General features: G+C 43.1%; 1 protein-coding gene across 2 annotated transcripts in view; it reads left to right on the forward strand.

Moving 5' to 3' along the window:
• The window catches only part of rnf144aa (ring finger protein 144aa), a 31,869-nt gene extending 13,244 nt beyond the window's left edge, over positions 1-18,625 (forward strand). For both annotated transcript variants that reach the window (XM_041953823.1, XM_041953824.1), the window contains exons 2-8: positions 4,384-4,534; positions 6,600-6,704; positions 7,760-7,820; positions 9,541-9,757; positions 11,887-12,034; positions 12,429-12,518; positions 14,533-18,625. In XM_041953823.1, coding sequence (XP_041809757.1) covers positions 4,400-4,534; positions 6,600-6,704; positions 7,760-7,820; positions 9,541-9,757; positions 11,887-12,034; positions 12,429-12,518; positions 14,533-14,664 — 888 coding nt within the window. In that variant the 5' untranslated portion in view covers positions 4,384-4,399 and the 3' untranslated portion in view covers positions 14,665-18,625. The remainder of the gene's footprint in view (positions 1-4,383; positions 4,535-6,599; positions 6,705-7,759; positions 7,821-9,540; positions 9,758-11,886; positions 12,035-12,428; positions 12,519-14,532) is intronic.
• The last annotated feature ends 4,354 nt before the right edge of the window (positions 18,626-22,979 follow it).

Here is a 22,979-nt window from a genome sequence, read left to right on the forward strand (position 1 = left end):
TTGAATGCAGAGCTCGGCAGGCCTCTTGTGTGGACAGAGTAGCAGCAAAAACACTAAGAACGGCGTATTAAACATCAGTCTCATTTTAATTAAATACAATTCTAAAAATCTAACGGCTTTGACTATTTTCATTATTGATTAATCCGTTTAATTATTTTTCAGTCAATCGCGCTGAAGCTGTGTTTAATGAATTGACAAAATATTCTCCTCTAAAAAGATCATAAACTTCAGTTGGCTGTGACAATAACGCGGGACTCGACAGTTGCTGCCTTACACAAGCAATACCAAGACATGAACTTGCAGTATTATGAAATATCTGCACTTTACCCATCAAGGGCGTGTGTTTACAAGCAGTGGTTTAATTTGAGATATATTTGGAAGCTACCCATAAATTTCATCAGTCCTACCATGGGAATTAAGAAATATGAACACACACACTGTAATGAGACAAGATATGCTTTCATACTGCTTGTGTGCAAGTGTATGTCTGGTCTTGTCTTATGAGCCTTGACAGTAGGTTTGTGTGTGTGTGTGGATGAGAGTGGTTTGGTATAATATCTCTCTTTTGTGTGCTGTAAGTGACCTTTACTTTACACAACATGCATTGGAGATGCAGAAATGGCTTTAATGGATGGTATCATGTATACTGCAGCAAGAAATCCCATTTGCTCCGAGCTCCCCGGAGATGTTCTCCTCAATTGCTCCTCCATGACCATCTCCACCCAGGTTATGCAATGGATTCTTAATGCACGTCCGCGTACGGGTGTGTGTGTGTGTGTGCTGTGTTTCGTGGATATGGAATCATTATCGCATGAGCACCGCTGCAGCCAGTTAAGCGATGAGCTGAGCCCCGTCAGACTGATGACTGACACATGGTGACCGCCGCTCAGGATGGATGTTTGGCTTCTGCTTCGACCGACACGACCTTTTCAGACCTACAGTAGCACACGCAGAGCATGAGAGGCCTGCACGTGCCGACCCATTGCTTAGAATATATTGTGTATATATGCGTTTCCAGTGATAATGGACCCATCTAGTTAATAATGCAGCAGAGCGATGGCGCTGCACCACCTTTTCTCATGAAACTCATTTTCTCTTTGTTGCTCTTTCTCTCTCCCTTCCTCATTCCTCCTCTCCTCTCCTCTCCTCAGGCCATCTTTACAAAACAATTTCATTTGTCCCCATTGACCCAGTCTGTCAGCATTTGCACAGCCAATATAAGTCTGGGAGGACAGATTCTGATTCAAATGTATTAGAAAGCAGTGCTCTGTACAGTGCGAATTACTTTTTCCCATCAGGGGCTTTTTTTTTGCCACAGGGTTAATGGAGTTCAGCAGCTTAGACTAGGAGACAGATAAAGAAACAGACTAATTTCAGTCCTCCTGGAACTGCTGTCATTCAACTCGTCAGCTGTGCAGCGTTGAGACTCTACCACAGACTGTTGATATGCTGTTTAATGTTTAGCACCTGTCCTTTCAAGTGTCTGTCAGTCCTATAATTGAACTTGCTTCATCTTCCTCTTTGCCTGTGAAGTTTGTCCATGTTGTCAGAATAATATTGTTTGAATTTGTAACATAAATCTTTAATTGTGGTGGATGTAGCAAATATATTTAGTCAAGCACCACACTCCAGCACAAATTCTATCTATTTGTACTTTACTTAAGTAGTTCCCTTTTATTCTGCTTCATACTTTAGTTACAGCTTTACTTCGTTTTCAGATTCCATTTTTTGTTACGCTTTCTGTCCAGTAAAAAAAAAAAAAAACCACGTATCTCTGAATTTGGTGATTTGAGTTTTTCTAATAAACTGGAGGATTAAGTGTCCCTTTATGTGTTGAACAAAGATAAGTAAAGTATTTAAAAACCCTCTTGGATTAGCTGGAAACATCATATATGATAATAAACACTGACAGGGATCATTCTACTGCAAAGTGAGTGCGGTTACTTTTAATACTTGCTTGCCACCACTGCTTTAGATGCTTCATGTTTGTTTGGCTGTCTGACCTGCCTTTAAGCTGACACTCGCTGCTCATTCGCACTCCACAACCTAAATAAAGCTCACCTGAGCAGCTGGGTTTCCAAGTGTGATTTTAATTACTTTGGTGGTAAAGTCCCCTTTCTCTTTATTTTGGACCACCAAAGCTCACGCCCTCCCACACACTCCCCTGAGGGTCATGTTTGTGAGTCCTTGGCTCCATCCTGGTAACAAATTGCCATTTAAGCTTTTGTATACGAGTCCAGCACCTCCACAGTGGAGCCCGCTCACGCTCGGTGCTTTCTGGTCAGCGTGATGGATGGTGGATGAACGCCAGGTGATTTGAGTGAGTCAGACATGAGATGAGTCTCATTTTTTCTTATTTGTCCTCTCAAGTTTTGTCTCACTTTGCGATTTCCTCCTCAGTCCTCCTACTTACAGTAAGACACGATGAAGAGATGCGGAGGAGGAAGAACTGAGGCAATCAAATGACACATTTTTCCTACTCATGCATCATCGGAATGAACATCACTTCCTGACAGCAGGTGCACAGCTGCATCACCTGAGCACGAGCTTGTAGCTGCTCTACATGCTGTCATCTTGATATGAAATATTTTGCATATTTTCACTTAAATCTGCGCTTTTTAACAAGAACTTTCCTTCCTATCCTTTTTTTTTTTTTGTATTTGCATTTGCAGTTTTTCGTGCCAACATACTTAATAGTGTTTCTGCCCAATGTGATCAATTACTCCACAGTGACAAGCCAATCATGATGCGTTTATAGCTTATAGAAGACACAAAGCTCAAGTCGGCAATAAGATCTCAAAGATATTCTAATTAAAAGCATTTGCCCATGTGGGGAAAATAAATCAGTGGACTGTATTAGTCTCCTCGACTGTGCTAAGATGCATGTTGAAGTTGTGAAAAGAAGACACCATCTGGCTTCTGAAACCCTCACTTAACACATGTCCAACGAATTTGTGTAAATCATGAATTGGGGGGGGGGTGTGCTTCTGTTTCTTCTGTCTCTGCTTGTAGTTTGACTAAACGGCAGTTGTAGCAGCGCGGCGATGCACTTCATCTCATCAGCTGCAGCGGCCAATCATTTCCTGATTTCCAATGAAGCGTCTAATAATAGACTTCCACATAGGATGCTCTCATGTCTCCTCGCTGAAGCTTTGGACCGCCGAGCAGCGACTGAGACCCCCTGACTGATGGCTGACCCAACACTTTTACGCCTTACGTGGGGACAAAGAATAAGGACATGTGAAATAAAAGAAATGAGATGGAGACATATGTCCTTCTTGACGCATCGCAACTCCTTGCTTTTGCCTCATTATCGTGACAGATTGGTCTCATATCTTTTTATCGCTCCGGCATGTTATCATCTGCCTTCACCCGGCGCCCCGATGCAGCTGATCTATGGCGGATCCGTGCATTTCTCCTCTTCCTTTTAAAATATTAAATGTGTGAAGAGGGGCAGTGTGATATGATATCTGCTACAGCAGAGCACGCTGCCTGCCTCCTTTTCCTCTCCCCTCTCCCAGAGGCACATGTAGACGGCACACGAGTCCGCGATCATGTGAACCCTTCAACCCGCCTCCTCCCACTCGTCGTCCTCTTCTCGTACGTCTGCGAAAGGCAGCTGCAGACCGAGGAAGGCCGTAGCATGACCAGCGACAGCAAACCGCCATCTCTCCCCCTCCGTCTCCTCTCCTCCGCCGCCCCTCCACCTCCAAAATCCTCCTTCAGCCGGTTGCTAGGCAGCGGAGGGAGAGCTTGACAGTGCTGACGTTGTGTGCGCGGGACCACTTCCTGTAAACAGGCGAGTGGGTGCTCTCTGCTCTCAGCTACAGAGGGAAGGAGAGAGCGAGAGACGAGACGGCCTAAAATAACCCTCTCTGACTCTCACAAAAGAGCTGCGATGACGCGCAGTGAAGAGAAGGGAAAGGGGAAAAAAAAAAGTGTTATTTCATCCTGAGTGAAAATCTCACAAGGAGCTGCGATAGCTGATAGCTACAGGAGTTTCAGGAGCTTTGAACTGCATGTTTTTTTTTCGTTCTCACTGCCAGAAAGGATGAGGCCTGGAATAAAAATGAACACGGCTGACAAGGGCCATTTATGCAGAGAGCTGGTGCCATTCTGCATACAGCAGGCCTGTGTGTGTGTGTGCGTGTGTGTGTGCTCATACTGTCATGGTGATCGTGCCACAACAGATAAAGCACATCCTGTACTGTGCGTTTGTTATGTAGACGGACACAAACAAAAGTGAGCCACGGATGTTCTCACTTCAAGGTTTACCTTTGTCATCAGCCGCATTAAGAGCGTCATCCGTTCCACTTTGTTCACTGTATTTCAGGATGCACTTCGTTAACCGCGGCCCCCCTCCCCTCTCTTTTTGTGTTGCAGCTCGGTGGCGGTGAAGATGACCACGGCACGGTACCGTCCCACCTGGGAGCTGGCCGTGGACCCCCTGGTCTCCTGTAAGCTGTGCCTTGGAGAGTTCCCTCTGGAGCAGATGACCACCATCACACAGTGCCAATGTGTCTTCTGCACGCTGGTGAGCTGGACACAAGTCTCCCAGGGACAGAATGATCCACACATCAAGTTTATAGAATATATGAGCGGTATTCAAAGGCAATGCACAGAAGAAAAAGCCAAAGTTACCAGAATTACTGCTCTGTGCAGTGCAGGCATTTTCACAAGCTCTCTCTTTACATCAAAGAAAATTCAGATGGGTTTTAACGTAAGAGCCACATGGGATCTTCACTGTATTAAAACCGGTAATGACTTCGGGATCAATTACAAATCTCACACCCCTCCTGTGTAACACTGGACCTGTGTGAAAAGGCTGGAACAGAGGAGTACTAACACCAACTGGTTGTCAGATCATAACCAATATAGTAGAGAGATGAGGAGACAATGCCCAAGAATGACCAGTAAAAATAAAAAACTGCTTCCTACAGCACAGTCTGGGTGGTGGCAGTAATTACCAACGTTCAATTAGTAGGCTTTATTCCACAGAGGTCAACCACACAAACACAATACACACAGCACACAAACAGTCTGATACCTCACTGAAGCTGAACTAGAAAACAAACATAATAAATGAGCAAGAATGAATTACAAACCCGACTCCCAAAAAGCTGGACGCTGTATAAGATGTAAAGAAAAGAGAAATTGCTAACTTGCTAATCCTTTTTGACATACACTCAGACAAACAGTACAAAGACAGTTTATTCAACGTTTTACCTCTTCAGCTTCACTGATTTTTGTGAAGGTCTGCTTATTCTGAATTTTACGCAGTAACACGTTTCAAACAAGTCGGGACAGGAGCAACAAGACTGGGAGAGGTTGGAGCGACGTTCATCACTTTGTGAACACATGATTGTATAAAGGATGTTACTACGTTTTCTTCTGACTTTTTTTTTTTCTTTGCAAATGATTGCATTCTGTTTTTTTTACACAGCGTCCCGACTTTTTTTATAATCAGCATCGTAGTTGTAGCCGCAGGTTTGTGCAAGTACAAACAAGTGTAGCCTCTATCTCTACTGGTTCTTTGAGTTTGGCATGCGGCGTCAGGGCCCCAGAAAGGAAAATGAGACTGCAGCTCTGTCAGGTTATTGAAAAATTACAGCATTATCAATGATTCTGCAAGCAATTTCCTCCCATGCTTTTTACTTTCTGATGTCCCCGTAGTATAATCCATTATATCCCAGGTGAGTACCTCACTTGCGCTGGCTCTACCTGAACTCTGGCTGTACACCTTAAGCCCCTGAAGAGAATATAACATGTCTGACTATGGGCTGCAGAGCTTTTAATTTAAGGCCAAGCAACAAGCAAATTGAATGCAATGTAATTTCACCAGTGAAAAAGATGAATAGATGAATGCAAGCGCTGCTTAAACGTGTCACCATGGTGTTCTAATTTCTCTTCCTTTCACTCAGACATCTGCTTTTGCAGTGCTTCCTTTTACTGGTTTGCATCCTCGTTAAACCGATATTTTGGGTTTTTCAGCTTTGTAAAGGATCAGTCATTGGTTGTTTCATGAATGTACATTTTGCAACCGAAGACGTCTCACCAGCAGAGTTTGAAATGCTGGCTCCATCAACCTTTTCTGATGCAGTACTTCAAAATGAGCTTAAAAAAAACCCAAAACCTTAATGACAAACAGTGGCTTCCCTAAAAGAGTAACAGTTACAGTATATACATCAAAATGCAAACATAAAGCAGCAGTTATATATATTAATCACAGTCGCTTATATGGTAAGCAAAACCAAAACAATGAGCTGAAAGAAGCTAAAATGCAGAGGTATAAGAGTCAGGTGATAGTTGTGGTAGGTTTGTTACTACCAGCGAACCCTTTTATATCACAGCCATTTGATCCATTGTTAGTACAAACCTTTATTTTTCAGCTTTTCAACACATCCTGTCACTCCTGCCTCATTTTCTGAGGCGACAGACAGAGATAGCGATCAAGACAGACTGATAGAGCTGTGCTTGTTTTCTGCTGTGTGGTCTGTTTGTTTTTCTTTTTTCATCTAACTGGCTGACTGATATTAAACAAGGTCAAACGCTGTGTTTGTCTGTCTGTCTGTCTGTCTGTCTGTCCGTTTTTCCCTCAGTGCCTGAAGCAGTATGTGGAACTCCTGATTAAAGAAGGCCTTGAAACTGCTATCAGCTGTCCAGACTCTGCCTGCCCTAAAAGAGGACACTTGCAGGAAAATGAGGTACCGACAAAAGGAAAAAGTCAGATTTTCACTTTGATTGTCATTAGATGAATCTGTGCTTTAGGTGGTGGCTATCAGAAACACCCCCCACTGCTCCTCAGGCTCATGAACATTTATAAACAGTCTTAGCTCTGGGTTGGACTGAGATTGGACTTTTATCACTGCAGCAGTTTCCAGAAACAACAGTCACATTTACACCCACACCGTGTTGTACAGAATTTAGCATGGCGCATGGCACAATAAGCTACTGTATGTACGGAATAAAAAACGAAAAAACAGCGATGCGTTATCTCAACAGATAATTTTTTTCGATGTCATGTCAAGCCGTTCTTTTTCCTCCCACGTAAGAAAGTACGAGTTGGTGGAGACTAACATGTGCAGTTAGTTTAACACCTCTACGCCCCCTCACAGCTGTAGCTTTACTCCAGATGACCGCTGCGCTACACCTGCCGGCGCGTTTACTCCACTATAATGAGCGCGCACACGTGCCAGCCTTCCTAACAGAGGTCAGTCTGAGGACAAAAGCTCCTCATCCTCAGGGCAGCCTGGGTGATGGACTCAATCTCTCACTTGGTGTGGAGGCCAGTAGGCACAGCACGGCTCAGCACAGCACGGTTCAGCACACCGCAGCCTTATGTTTTTAATCAATCAGTGTCGCTGGCCTTTAATAGAAGCCCGGCTCCTCCTGCCACTCAGGCAGAGCATGCCTCATCCCTGTCTGCTCTGACAGCACTGCCTTCACCCTGTAATTGACTGCTCTTTTACAAAGCCCCAATGCTCATTTCATGGCCCAATAAATGAGTACATCTAACTTCGAGTGGGCCTGCGTATGCACCTTGAATACATCCGTGATAATTCTGTTTTTCTATCGCCATGAAAGGCCTTATTGGTAAGCGAGCGGCAAATTCTGATCATGTAGAAATTGGAATTTGACATTGTTCTGGAAATGATATTCACACACTGAATGTGTAATTGCTCCTTGCAGCTTCTGTCTATAAATATGCACAATGACCTGCTTATTTCCCTCCCACCTCTCTTCTCCTCTCTCCCTGCAGATCGAGTGCATGGTGGCCACGGAGATGATGCAGAGATACAAGAAGCTCCAGTTTGAAAGGGGTGAGTCAATGCAGACGTGATGTGTGGGCAGTGGCTGTGTGTCGCAGACACACGTGGACCCTCCTGTCCTCCAGGGGTACTGTGTTTCTACTGCGACACACAAAAGGACGATGACAGTCCCGCCTTGCGACTGTAGTCGAACTGCTGCTCACTCTGTCTGGAATCAATCATTCACCCCCTGTGGACGTTCCGGCTATTGAATTACGCCACGGGGTGTCTGCGGAAAGCTAATGGAAAAGATTTAAGCAATGTGCGTTTGCTCAGTAAATTTCAGCTCATCCGTTTTCTTTTGCAACGAGCAGCAGTCGACTTATTCCGAATTAATTGTTTCAATTTTAACTTCTGGCACCAACAATTCTGGATTCAGCACCATTCATGGACTGCAAATAATCATGCACACAAGGAGTATTCTCGTGACAGGTACTCAGTCCAAACATTTGTCTGATTTGCACTGTAGTATTCTGACACAACCCTGTCGTCCTCATCAAAGTGTAACACCAGCTCCCATCAAATATGCATGAAAGGGAAAGCCTCCCAGACTTTGTTTAAAGAGACTCTAATTGGATTGGTCCGGCTCTAGACTCGTAAACTGTCTGAGTGACTCTGATGGAGGCAGGTCTCTTAGCATAGCGAGATATTTGAGTTAAATCCTTTTTTATCGCCGCTTCAGCGTGCAGTCTGCAGTTTACACTGTTTGTAGAATAAACGTTAACCTACTGCTAACAGGCTTGAATATCAGTGGAGGAAAGATAATGGCAGGTCTGTGCTGCTTTGCTCCCCGCTGTCAGTGCAGACATGCTAATCAGTAATATTAGAGCTCCTCCGCTACCAGGGAAAACAGCAACCAAGCAGCGCTATCTCTCTTTGATGGTACTCCCCCTGCAGGTTCTCCACCTACACAGAGGCAGAGAATACACACAGCATACAGATCTGATGTGCACAAATAAATGCATGAACACAAAGACAAACACATGCATAGCAGCACAGAGGGGGGTCCTGTAAATGAATAAAAATGCTGGGAAGTGGCTGTTGATGGCGCCTAGATAAGGGCAATCAGCCGTCTCATCAATGTCCCAGTTCAGTCAGGCAGAACGGTTGCTGTAACCGTTCCATATTTCTCAGGCTGAGCCAAGAGTGCATGTGGAATGTGTGCTCCGAGTTCTTGGCAGGGAGGCAAGAGGAAGGAAGGAGGGGATACAAGGGCAAGTGCATCACGCCACGGACTTCGAACAGAACTGGCACGAACACACAAGGAATGGTGTCTTTACCCGCGGAAAAAATAATACAAAATAGCACACATTCAGAAAGAGTTTGGAGAAGTAAGACGATCGCGGATAGACAGAAATTAACGATTGGATGAAAGCAGGTGTAAGCAGGTACCAAAAAGAACCTTGAAAATTGAACATTACATAAAATATCTATGTGTAGGAAGCTTTTCACCAGTTTGCAAGGTTATCCCTTTCTTAGCGTGTCTGTTCTCACCCCTGGTGGCATGAAGCCTTGCAACTTGTTCTGATTTTACATGCTGAGATGTGGAGATACTTTTGAAACAGCAGCAGCCAAAAAAGAAAAAAAAATCATCTGAAACATAAATCCATACCAACTTGACCTCAAGCTTCTACCAAAACAAGCGTTACAAGCGATTTCTTTGGAGTTTTTGTTAACGAACCCTTTAATAGAGCTGCTGTCCGTGACGCTGGCACTCACTTTGCTCCATCAGAGGTGCTGCTGGACCCGTGCCGGACGTGGTGCCCTTCCTCGACCTGCCAGGCCGTGTGCCAACTAAAGGAAGCAGACTCTCCAGCGCTGCCCCAGCTGGTCCAGTGCGCCGTCTGCGCCCTCGAGTTCTGCTCGGCCTGCAAGGCCAACTGGCACCCCGGGCAGGCCTGCCAGGAGAACAACCTGCCCATTACCTCCTTCCTACCAGGAGAAAACAGGTACGGTCTTTCACGTGTTCTTCCCTTCAGATCGAACCTACCGTTGCATTTGAAATTGTTGCTTTCTCAGTTTCTCTCTCATCGATGTTATTCAGCAGATCGGATATTAGAACGTTTTATCTCGCTTTGCCTCTTTGTTCTGACCTCCATGTACCTTTATGATCTGATTAGCACAATCATACATGCTGCTCCTCTGGTGATTTCATGCTTTCAGCAGCTGTTAAGGGTTAGCTACTGCCCAAAAGACAATTAATTAGCAAGCATTTTCATAATTGACTAGTTGTTTAAGACATTTTTTAAGCCAAAATGCCAGACATTCTCAGGGGTTGAGCTTCTCAGATGTGAGATTTTCTTTTATATTAAACTCTTTGAGTTTTGGACTTAGTTTGAATATGTCAAATTTGGTTAGAGAACAAAGGATAAAACGGCCATCAGGATTTCTCAAACATTTTATGGACTATAATCCAGTAAATAACCCTTAGCTACAGCCCTTCTGTTCCCTACTAGCAGTGATGGAGTAAGTCCGGCATTGAAAATGTTGCATACAACTTTGTATAATAATAAGTGCCACCAGGAATTGCACTTAAAGTATTACAAGTAAAAGTACTCAATGCAGAAAAATGTCCCCTGTGACTGTTATGTCATTATTACAGTTTGGAAAGCACTCAAAAGTATTATATCATTAGATTATTATTATTACTCATGCATTCATTTAAAAGCAGGATTTTGCTGTTTAGCTATTTTCTATAGGACTATGGATTAATCTGCTAATGATTTTCTCCATCACTCGATTGAATTGGTTTTGTAAATCTTCTGCAATCGTGAGAAATGGCTTCACATTTCCCCGGAGAATAGTAGTTGGTAGTTTAATTTATATAAAAAAAATTATATTTTATAAGCTCTTCTTATGTTTTGTATGTACAAATCTTGATTAGTAAAGTAGTAGAGCTGTCAGATAAATGTAGTGGAATTCAGTAGAACTCAGGTACTCAAGCACCAAATGTGTACTTAAGCACAGTACTTGAGTAATTGTGCTCAGTTACATAACAGCAACTGATGAAGTACAACTGAAATCATCATCATCAGTTACAGCCAGTCCAGTAATTTGTCGACATAATGTGATTGTCGTAACCACCTCCTCAACCTTCAAAACATGTTTTATTCTGACTGTCGGCTGCTGGAAAGCCTCCGCAGAGGAAACCCCTGGCAGTGATATTCATTTTCTCAGAAACCGAGTGGCAGTCCAGGCATCATGTTCAGCTCACCTGACTGGACTTTACAGGCGCTTGTCAATACACGGCAGGATTCACTCAGTGCATCCTTAAACACAGACTGACAGTCACCTCAGTTGAACATCAGCCAGGGCTCAAGCACAAAGTAATAGACTGCAGTAAAGCAGTCCGGGATGGGCCCATTATTCATTTTAAGGATGCAGGAACTGGCTGTGAGAGTGGAAGAGGGCTGGCCGGGGACATGTGCGGCTGACCCGTTTCTTTGCGATATCCTCTTACTCTGGAAACGTCATTAGCTCTGCAGAGCTTTCCTCTATCTGCACAGGTTCACGACCAAGCTCAGAGGCCACAGTGGAGGGAGGGAGAGAGGATTAACAGGTCGACTCTTAGTCCAAAACCAGCCTCGGTGTTTGAACTACACTTGTTCACTATTAGGACGTCTCTAAACGCTGGAATCTGATTCGTCTTTACACCCTAAGTGTTTTTTTTTTTTATTGCCTTGAGGAGGATGACAGTAGAGACTTTGGCCCTCCTCATTTAAATGCCCCCTCCACTAGAAATGGCTTGTTAGCTGTCCTAGCACAATGCCCAAAATGACAGCTACCTGCTCGCCGCCAGATTTCAGCACTCGCACAGATAAACTGACACCAACCGGAGGGAAGAATAAGAGCGCGAGAGGGGTTCAGTGCCATTCAGCGACGGGTGGTTTTTAAAAGATATCTGCCGCCTCACGCAATCCTGTTAAGCCAAAGATTGTAAATATTGATTGCTGCGTCAGAGTAGACTCGCCCCTGGCATTTCTTGTAACGTGAACGTTGAGTGATTTTGGATTTACGTCAGGTTCGGACCAAAAAAAAAAACCCTCACACATCAGGCTTGTGTCTCTCTCCTTCCCAGCTCTTTCTATAAGAACGAAGAGGATGACGCACCGATCAAGCGCTGTCCTAAATGCAAAGTTTACATCGAGAGGGACGAGGGATGTGCACAGATGATGTGCAAGAACTGCAAGCACGCCTTCTGCTGGTACTGTCTGGAGTCCCTGGATGTGAGTTGGCTCTGCATAATTTCTTTATTCCTTCGCATTCACGGCATTAGAAAGCAAGATCGCGCAGTTTTTTCCCCCCAGCCCTGAAAATCTCTGCAGTTTAGTATTCTAATACTGTGTTTGCACACTGTGATAATCCTGGATGCTGTCATCATCTGTCTCCCTGCGACAGCATTAGCTTTCATTATCAGGAAATTGTAGCTTAACCTTGGTCGTGATAAGAAAGGAGTGAGATGTGTTTTTTGGGCTTTTTGTAATCTTAATTGTGCGAGCAGAAACGACTGTGCCACACAGTTCATTTAGAAAGCAATTTTCTCAGAGCAGCTACCAGTGTCTTTGTTTCTGCTAATGGTCAATCTTTATCTGTACTTGTGTGTGTGTGTGTGTGAGACAGGATGACTTTCTCCTGATCCACTATGACAAAGGGCCCTGTCGAAACAAACTGGGCCACTCCAGGGCGTCTGTTATCTGGCACAGAACACAGGTGAGAAACCCATCTCCCCCTCTCCGTTCCCCCCCCCCCCCCCAATTTCTCACACTTACTCTGCCCCCTCCCCCCTTTTAACCACACTGCAGCATGTGGACATACACGTGCTCCCCGCCTCTTTCTGGCTCACACTCTCACAGTCAGTGACGGCCTTGTATTATCTTGACAGCATAATAGGAAGAGGACATCTTGATCCACGTGCATCGACGAATGTCTGGTGGTCAGTGTCCCGCTGCCTCCAACAAAGCCTATTATACAAACCTTTCACTTTAAAAAAAAAGGTTTACATAACCAAGGTTTTTCTTTATCAATAGGTAACCACATGAAATGAGGGATTACATATAAAGGATTGGATATGCAGTGTAATTTCCCACATGTGAAATGGCGGATTACACATGAAGGATTAGATACGACATGAAATTTCCCACGTGTGACAGCGTGTTTTAAGTCTATGATGGAATCTGACGCTGTTGTTCAGTTCCCAGATTTCTCCTCAGTATTTTAGCCAAATAATCTGTTTATGGGGCGGTGCGTCCCTTTGTCCAACATACTTGTTATTCTGTCAAGATTAGCATACACACTGGCATCTGTTGCTCAGTGGGACAGGCTGAGTCATATGATTACAGTTCAGCTGGTGGAAACCAGCTATAGCTTCACCGCTCTGTGTGTCTTTGTCTCACTGTTGCTCTCCTCATTTCACCCCCCCTCGCTCCTTCACGTCTCAGAAGCCTCCCTCTCACTCCCTCATAAATACGAGATGCACCGAGGCAAACCTGTTCCGCAGAAAACGTCTCCTCTCCCTGCGCAAATCTGATGGCGTACCGTGAGTCGTACCGTCAGTTACCAGGAAGGTCATGTCCTAAACATGTCAACTGCACCAGGGTTTGCTAATCAGAGAAAATTGACCTCAGTGCACTGTGCATTCCTTGACAGCACAGCCTGTAATACCAGCTGGAAGGATAGCGATGTTGTTAAATAACAGGCAGAAACCTGCTGGCAAGTGATTCCCAAAAACGACGCCTTTCTGCCCTCAAAGCATAAGGAAAAGCATTGTGCTATTCTAAGTGACTATTACATGTGACTGCATGTTATGTATTCCTTTTTGTGGCTGTGAATATGCTGGTGTCTGGCACCCCCATGTGGTGAATAACTAGCTTGTCGTAATTGTAAGAGGAAAGAGACATTAAGTTTGTTATCTCTGTTTTACCTTGATAATGTGAGCATTACTGCACAGAGCATCACATATTCAGAACATTGAATGTTCCCTGCTGAAAATTACAGATGTCCATCAGCAGCTTTCCTGGTGTCGATGCCGGGACAGAGAACCAGTAAATCTTCTTACGAGCCAGTCCGTGCCTGTAAATCTGACAATTTAACAGCAACGTCACAGAAATGTGGGAGATCCTCACTGCGTTTTCAGTAGGATTTTCAGATTGTTGCAGATCTACTCCACTGCGCTACATCACGCGGGTTTGTCCGTCACATCCCACATTTCTGTGTACGCCTGCGTTCTCTCTTGCAATGACAGAAAGGCACCTGTCCACGCAGCATTTTGTAGGAAGAGAAAACCTAATTCATATGCTTTTAATTTTTAGTTTTGTATAAAAAGTTTGTGGGAAAACAAAGCCTTTATGAAGCAACTGTGCTGAAAAGGATTTGTTGTTTTGAGGCAGTGGTCCATCTGCAGGCCAACATGTGGTATTGCAGCTGACTGGAGGGATTCAAGCCACTGGTTCACCACAGTTACCTTCGATATTTTGTTCAGTACAAGTCGCACAATAAAAAGTAGCTGAAAAGGTGTAAGTAGCTTACTCTGCACTTATATGTGTGATGTAACCAAGCTTTTCTTTGTGCTGGAGCTGATACCTGTATTGCATAGGATGATGCTGTCAGGTGGTCAGCTTTCAGTATAACATCACTGCACCCAACGCCTACATGTACCTGCTATTGTATGTATAAGAGTGTCGTACTTGAATGAAGGTATTTCATTTTTGCCGATGTCTCCCTGCAGGTTGTGGGGATCTTTGCCGGCTTTGGCCTGCTCCTGCTGGTCGCCTCCCCCTTCCTCCTCCTGGCCACTCCCATCGTCCTCTGCTGCAAGTGCAAGTGCAGCAAAGGGGATGACGACCCGTTGCCAACCTAACCACGCCGTCAGAGCTGGAGCGGAGAGCCGCTTCAAGGATGGGCCATCTTTTTTTCCTTTTCACCCCTTTACGTTATCTTCCTCCCACCAGCTTTGAGCGCTTCATATGTTTTTTGGGCTGAGCCTGCACCAGCCCCAGCCGCTTCGGGATCCATCGCTCTGCATGAGAGAGGCATGGTAGAAAAGCGATCCTGCACCTCGGCCTGGAGAGGGGCGCAGGGTCAAAGGTCAGAGGAGGTCAGACTTGTCTATGGACCGCTGTGTCCGTGTGTGTGAGACGTTGGTGGTTTGGGGACGTGGAGGAAGACTGGGCCACGTCAAGTGGTCCTCAGTGGCGGGTTACTGTGGTGTGGTGTTTGGGCGGGTCATTACAAACAAAGGAAAAATCTGAGTTAAAGATGCTTTTCTCTTGTATGGACGTTATCATGCAAGAGCCACCTTAGAAAGAACTTTTACTTTATCGCTCTGTTTTGTCGATTTGTCGTACGCAACAAAAGCTTTTTCCCCACCACCACCACACTCGATGTAGCTCTACAGATTCAGTCCGTAGCATTAGAGTCACACCACGCATGTTTGGTGTCCACTCGATGTGCACACTGGGCGTGATTTCTACATCACGTCGGCGACTGAGGTAGAGACGGGAGGCTGTTGTCACCCTCGACTCAATGTACAGCACGTCCTCTTGATGATGTCAATGTTTTATAACCTGTTGCTTTTAAATAGACCCGTGCTCAGAGTAGTGTCTATGTGTTGTACTTTTGAGTGTTTTCCAAACTGTAAGGTACACTTATTAAAGGGGATTGCCACTCAAATCTAAAAAATACACTTATTTTGTAAAGTTGACTAGTTTCCTTTAACTTTCAGCTTGTGTTTTAGACCTAAATGTTCTTTTTTCATCTTTGACACACCTCCAGACATTGGAGTCATCTTTGTGAGAGAGAGATGGTGTGTTTCCAGAAGATGTTACAGATTTTTATGATCCTAGATTCAGAAATGTCCCAAATTGAGTAGTTCTCCCCTTTAAGTTCAGCATCAACGTAAAGTCCGTCAGAGGACTTTGTATCCACGTGTTGTGGAGACATTTTAATACTACGCTAAAAGAGATGTCACTCCTGTAAGTCTCAGTCCCCAGGTGGTGGTGTAGCCAAAAAGAAATGAATAGCCTTAAATTGAGAAGAGCCAAAATCAGGCATTTCCCCCCTGTGCATTAAAAAGAGTTAAAAGTTGAATCCAAATAATCCCAGGGAAAGCATGTTTAACAGCATTTTAAAGCATTACAGACAGTCAGTGAAGCCCTTTATATTCAGATGATTCTATGATGTCATCCATATGCCACACTGTTAATAGCCATACTGTAAAAAAAAACAAAAAAAACTGTCCTAAACTGATGTTTTGTGTGACCTGGGGCCTGTATTTCTTAGGCCTTTTAGAGCAGGAGAGCTGATCAGCATCCACCCAACCATCACAAATGACCCGGAGCTGAACTCGGATCAGATCTCCCACTCTTTGAGACTTAACAGGTCCCCGCCGGCCCGAATTGCAAACTTGCATATGTTAGTGGTCCGAGTGTCTTGTTTTGTTTTGTTGGTGGTTAGACCTCCAACAACAAGCAGCTACTCCTTGCAGGGACGTCAGAAAAGCCTACAGAGGAAATACAAAAGAATGTTCCATTTTTTTGGGCAAATTATTATAAAGCTGCTCTCTACTATATCACTTTATCTATGCAAGTTTGTACATTACCATTCTTAACAGGCTATCGATCGGTCATAATCAACTGTATGTGATGAGAAGGTTCGAACAGTGAAAGCTGCAGAATGTCACCATGCGTGTGCATATCATGGTTTTTATTTAATCAGGGAATTATTCAGAAACTGTCCATTTTATTTTCATCATCTATATTGCTGTTATCTGGCTTTTAGCTATTAAGTTTTAAAGGTTGTGATTTGGCCACTTTTCTTAGTTTTTTTTTTATAGAATCTCAAATTTTTTTGTTCATATACTTGAACAGCTTTACAAAAAACGCAAGTCTGCGTGAAGTTAGTCAAGGAAAAAAGGTGAAAACATTAAGTTGACAGATCATTTCAGCGTGTTTACCTGTGTTGGGTCTGTGGAATCATTTTTTGTTACCATCCATAGCCATTCTAATGTTCTGAAGAAGCCATTTATTACTGCTTACTTTCCCCTTCATTCTGCTGGAGTTTACCAGTTTTAATGTAGCATTTAATGAGAAGTGTGGCTACAGTTACCAAAAAAAAAGGTGATCAATAGTTAACAACAGTAGCTAATCTAAGCTAAACAGTAGCTAAGCATCCACAACTCCTGTCCTCATAATTTTAGCTCCGATATTCAGTATGATAATCCTAATTATTAGCAGCCTTAAATTGAGTACCTAACCTGTAGCCTGTGTTGCTTTCACTGACCTCATCTACTGTATGAGCATGATAATTTGAGTTCAAAGCCAGTCCAATTTCTACCTTTTAAAGTTTGGTGCTTTTCCCCAAAAGAGTTAAATTCCACAAGCTTTTGTTGTTTTTATGACAATCGTGCCAAGCAGATTTCCTGGAAGGGATGAGGAAACGGAGCTGTCTACTGTATGTGCATTTTGACCATGTATTTGTAATGTATTAACAGTTTTTACAGGGTGGAAAATATTTTAATGCTTCTTTATGTAAACGCTGCACTGTATATGGGTTTCATCGTTTTACTTCTTGATATGATCTGTAATGTGTGTGTGTGTGTGTGTGTGTGTGCGCGTGTGTGGTTTGGTGCCTGCTGTGTTTAGAAGCTGAAATCGGCGTCAACTCGATAGAAAAGTCAATACACCCGAGAGATTGCAGCTGTACTTTTTAAGGGGTTTCGCAAATTTAATGCATCAGGGCTCTAATATCACCAGGACAAAAATGCATTTCTTTTCGGGCAAAATTTCATTTAACTTCTTCAGCAAAGTCTTGAGCTGGCACAAACTGAATACAGCCAAACGTACTCGTGGCCACTTCCATTCTTTTTCTTTACTCATGTTTGCTGGCACCACCGAACAGGTAGATACCGTATTATGCAACAAATGTAAAAGGGCCAAACAGCAAACATTACAATCACTGCAGCGTCACAATGCGTAACCGTTTTCCGCCTGTTGAACCACTGCAGCAGAGGAAACATCAGCACAGGTGTTGGAACAGGACGGCCGGACCGAGTTAAGGGCTTGCTTCTAAGATTTGGGCTCACAAACGGGAAGCAAGGCGACGTTTATTTTACAAAGGCTCCAGATCTACTCTGCAACTATCCTAAGATCAAGTTTGGTTACGAGCAGCAATTTATATTTTATAACCTGTTGTGTCAAGAGATGAAGCTGCATGATTTTTCTCTGACTTCTACATGTTAAATATTACAATATTGTAGCCTCTACAGATCTGTGGAATGGTAGCGTTGTCACTCTTATCACCCAGCTGTCTGGTTTAGATTTTCTTTTTTCAGTTTGTTTTGCTCCCTTTTCTTTCTTTTTTTTTGGACGAAAATAAGTTTTGATGTTCAGCCATATGATATTCAGCACTGGTCAGCCTTCCTAGTTCAGCAGGTTGGCTTCACGTGTCTTTTTCGTTGATTTAGTTTTTTTCTAATACGCCTGTGTTACATCATAGTCTGTTGTATTTACATGATCTGTTTTAAGAGTGGAATTCTTTTGGCCTGATTGGTCAATTCAATTCCAATCAATCACCTCAGTAGGTGGGATTATTGTCAGAGGAAATGCCGTCTGTACTCAAGACTCCTGTATTCAGAGATGGTAAACAGTGTCTCTAGTTTAGGCAGTAAGTGAGAGTTAATTGACCTGGGTGATGCGAAGATATCAGCATTGTAAAATGGCATATTTGGATCAGTTCTGTACAACTTAGACTCGGCATCTCAGTATATCTCCAGTTCCACTAACACTGTGACACCAGGTATTAAAGGTTGTTGTTTTTTGTGATTCTGCTCTCTTCATTCATTCACACCAATGTATGGAAATATTAGAATCTTGCATCTCAAACATACCTTATAGAAGTCTTGCGGCCCATTTGCTTGTCAAATGGCTCCCTCTAGTGTTTAAAGTGTGCAGTTCTCCTTTTCCATTAACAGGGAGACCTATTGAACAAGAAGGCACGCACAAATAGTCAATCATCAGGCAAACATTAGGTTAGATATGAAAAATAATAACATCTTTTTTTTTTCAAGAAAAACTAAAAGCCAAAATTGCAGTTTTGAGTGATCTATCCTTCACGCTACAAAGATGATAAAAATACATTTCCCTTGCTTTTCATTTTCAACATATATATAAATATATCATGGAGATAATAAACAGAGGCAAGCAAAACAATGTGCCATCACAAGATTAAAAAAATGAAAAAATGTTTGTGTCACAATCACAAGAGCATGTTATTTGTAATCATTTTAAAATCGTTCTCACCTTCCTACATGGGCGGATTAATAGCTTGAGTCATGAAACAACTTTCTTAATGCTGTTTTTTTTTTTTTTTTTCATCCTCAGGAGGCGTATTTATTATTTTATTCTCCTAAGGAGTTCTTGTGAAACATCCTCTTTCTAGCCTTTGTTCTACTTGCGTCAAGCATCTTTTCTTCATATTCTCGGCTCTGTCTGCTCTAATGCAGCTCTGTCTGTTCATCAGACATGTGTCAGCCTTTTGTTAAGGTCTGCCAAAGAACAGGTTGTTCTCTCCCTCTCTCTGCCTTTGTGTCTATTTCCTGCCAGATGCTGGATTGGGAGCATTAACAAGACAACCCTGAAAATGAAAGTGCAAACGCTCGGTGATACATCATCCCTCACCAGCTGTTCTCTGTTTAGAAGTCTCTCCACCAATCACTGGGCAGGACCACAGGAAGTTACCATCTGTGGGCATCATGGTGACAGAGTTTGCGGATGGGCGTTGAAGCTGATGTGTTATCTGGAGCAAATGAAGTATGATACAGGGAAAGAGAGGAGGAGGGGGGAGGGGGAGGCGTGGGGGACGGAAATGGCGAGATGGACAGAGAGACAGGGAGGAGTGTATCACCTGGAGGACAAAGAGCTGAACCTCAGACAAACAGAGAGCCAAGCTCCCTTGCTGAGAGGGGGAAGGATGAAAAGAGAAGAGACAAGGCCTTTGCACCTGCTCTGTATAGAACACAAGGTTCTGCTATCACACGTGTGCTGGCTGCAGGCCGATCAGGCAGCTCTGCGCTGGCTTTACCTTCCAACACCCTGCTGCCAAGTCCTCCTCCTGCTCCCCGTCAGCATCCTCTCCTCTGCTGCGCTGCATTTCCAAACCAACCGACAAACCCTTAACCTTTTAGCCCTTATACTACAGCATTACTGCAGGAGAGTACAGAAAATCTTATTGTCAGGATACATGTTAAAACTATCCTTGTAGTAGGAGTGCCAGGGATGTCTGTTTGTCTTGTCTATGCAGCAGAAAATCTTGAAACACACAATCTCGCAACACCTGCTTTGGGAACCACTGGTCTAGTCCCTGCAAGACCTGAAAGTGACATTAGATAGAGACAGAAAGACCTGACATCCTTGAAGACATTCAGCACTATGCACATGAAAGACACTTTTAAAAAAGAACACACAGAGTTAAATACACCATCGTTGTCTGCATCATGAGTGTTGATTAATGGCTCTGCATTTACACCTCTTAGTATCCCCACATAAGGCCTGACATTTTTGTCCCCCTCAAGGCTATGACAGACTTAACTTGAGCCTCATTGTCTGCAACATGTTATCTAAGAATTTCATTAGATGAACGCCTCTGCTTCATCTTACTTAACAAAGCTTGTTAATGTAGTCTGTGATGATCACTCCATGAGCAGAATCCAGTAGTAAAGACGTCTTTACACCCACAGGAATTCTAAATTCCCATGAGCACTATGGTATAGCAGAAGGTCATTAAGTAGTTGTGTTGTAAGTAATATTATGATTTACTTAATGTTAATGGTGACTCTGCTTGCCAGAAGAGGGAACTAGAGTGCTGTAAAAACAGCACAGCCTGTTTGTCAATAATGACACACAGACTGACTTCTGATACATCATACAGAGGTGAAATTTTCTCAGTGTGCAAAGACTAAAATGCAGGTCTACTCAGAGCCGGGGGAAAGCCTTCAGTGCAGTATACAGCAATATATCAACATTATTCTGTTTTCTGTTCCACTGAGCACTGATGCCCAGTCTAGAGGCTCTTCTCAGGCCTCAAATGTCACGCTGGCTGGAGGCGTTTGCCCCTGCCGAGGAAAGACCCGAATAAACACACGTTGACAAAAGCTAAGAGCTCCCTGCCGCTCTCGATGGGGGGTTAAGGGTTAATAATATGCACGTGCATTCGTTCATACTTGCACACACAGTACACAGGACTCTAATTGTGACCAGGGGCCATTGTACATCAGCCAGTGACTGACGTAGGATGACAGGGTCCCGCCTCTGATCTGTTCTATCCCAGCATGTAGTTGTACTGCTCATTGTCCCTTCAGCCTATGACACCTATTAGCTCTCATTAGCTTCCTGTGGTTCAGCTCGACGAGGCTCTGGCCTGTCAAATCAACTGCAAAGGATGTACAGCATTTGTTGATGTTGATCTAACAATCAGTTGCTCAGATCGTGAGCTGAAAAGTTCACAGTTTCTAGCAAATAGTTGTCAGCTCTGACAGGGGAAACATGTATGGAATTAATGTTTCATGTATGTTTCACATATTTTAACAGGGAAAATGCACAAAAACATTAATCTTATATAATACAAGGACAGATTGGCAGCAAATTGCTATTTTCCGCCCATACTGTGTGGGCAGGTAGGGAGAATAATAAATTAATCTAAGAATTAGACGATAAGAGAGAACAAAATACAAAGTCAGTATATTTAATCAAACCATAAAAGCAAATTTTATCAAATTAAAAGAAATATTTGACATTTTAAAAAACATTTCTTTCTTGCTGAGAGTTAGATGAGACGATTGATACCACACATGTCTGTCTGTTAAATATGAGTCTACAGCAGGGTGGCGCTTATCTTAGCTTAGCACAAACTGCTAGCCTCTGCTAGCTAGGCACTGTCAGAAAAAAAAAAAACAATCCACAAAACATCACCTCTAAAACTTAGTTAACACATTTTATCATATTTGTTTAATTGGTACAAAAACTAAGTGCCCTCTTGAGGTCTTGAACCAATGTGAACCAGTGGAGACTCCAATAAATCAGGGCTCCCAGCCAACAAATAGACCAGCATATAACCAACAACTTAATGTTTGAACAGTTAGGATTTAGATTAGATGAATGAGATATAGTGAGTTAAAGGAATAGTTCAACATTTTGGATGCCAGTAGTCTACGCAACTAGAACCACAAATCTATTCTGACAATTTGCTGGATTAAATTATTGAAGATATTGAAGATACGAGAGAGCAATGTGCTCTACAGAGAATGGGTTAACACTGTAACAGGTGTTTTTGGTTGTTTGTTTGCTTTTTCTAACTTTTGGTCAGGCTAGTTATTTCCCTGTTTCCAGTCTTTTTGCTAAGCTAAGCTAAATGGCTGCTGGTTGAGCTTTATATTAAATGGACAAGCAAGAAAGCAGAAACACGTCTTTTCCAAAATGTAAAATCATTCCTGTAATAATAATAAAAGAAAATGAAAATCTAAAAGCATGTTTGGTCACACTTCACATTAAGGTACACACCAAAACATCACCATTAACTAGTTGCCTATTAGCATGCACACTAGTAGCATATTGGCTCTTTATTAATGAGTATAAAGCTCTTATTAATGTCTCATTCTGGGGGTTAGGGTTATCAAGGGTTAGGGTTTGATTATTTAGATCATAATTCATGTACAACAACTTCCTTATGAACTATCAAACAGCAGTTATTAGGAGGTTGTTGAGGGAAAACTCTTAGTTAATGGCCTAGTAGCTGTAGAATATGGTCTAGCAGAATAAGGCATAAATAGGTGTTAAAATGACTAATAAAGAGCCACTGTGATACTAATACACATGCTAAAAAGCAACCAGTTAATAGTGAATATATGCACCTTAATATGCTACCTCACACCTACATCAAACTGGTTTTTACAGTCAGCACTGTTTGAACTGTAGCAGGCCTAGTCCAGTATGTCAAAACGTTAAATAAAACAGTCCCTCTTTATTGATTCATGCGAGGCTCCTGAATAAGAACCTGTCAATATCAACGACTGCTTGAATTGCAGCTTCCCTCCTCTCTCTTTCAACCCCTCTTCGTGTGTCATCGTACACCTCCTCTCCTTTTTCCCTTCAGTTTTGCCTGACTTGCCTTCTTGCCACACTT

The sequence above is a fragment of the Chelmon rostratus genome, chromosome 15 (genome assembly GCF_017976325.1).
Source record: "Chelmon rostratus isolate fCheRos1 chromosome 15, fCheRos1.pri, whole genome shotgun sequence".
Taxonomy (NCBI): domain Eukaryota; kingdom Metazoa; phylum Chordata; class Actinopteri; order Chaetodontiformes; family Chaetodontidae; genus Chelmon; species Chelmon rostratus.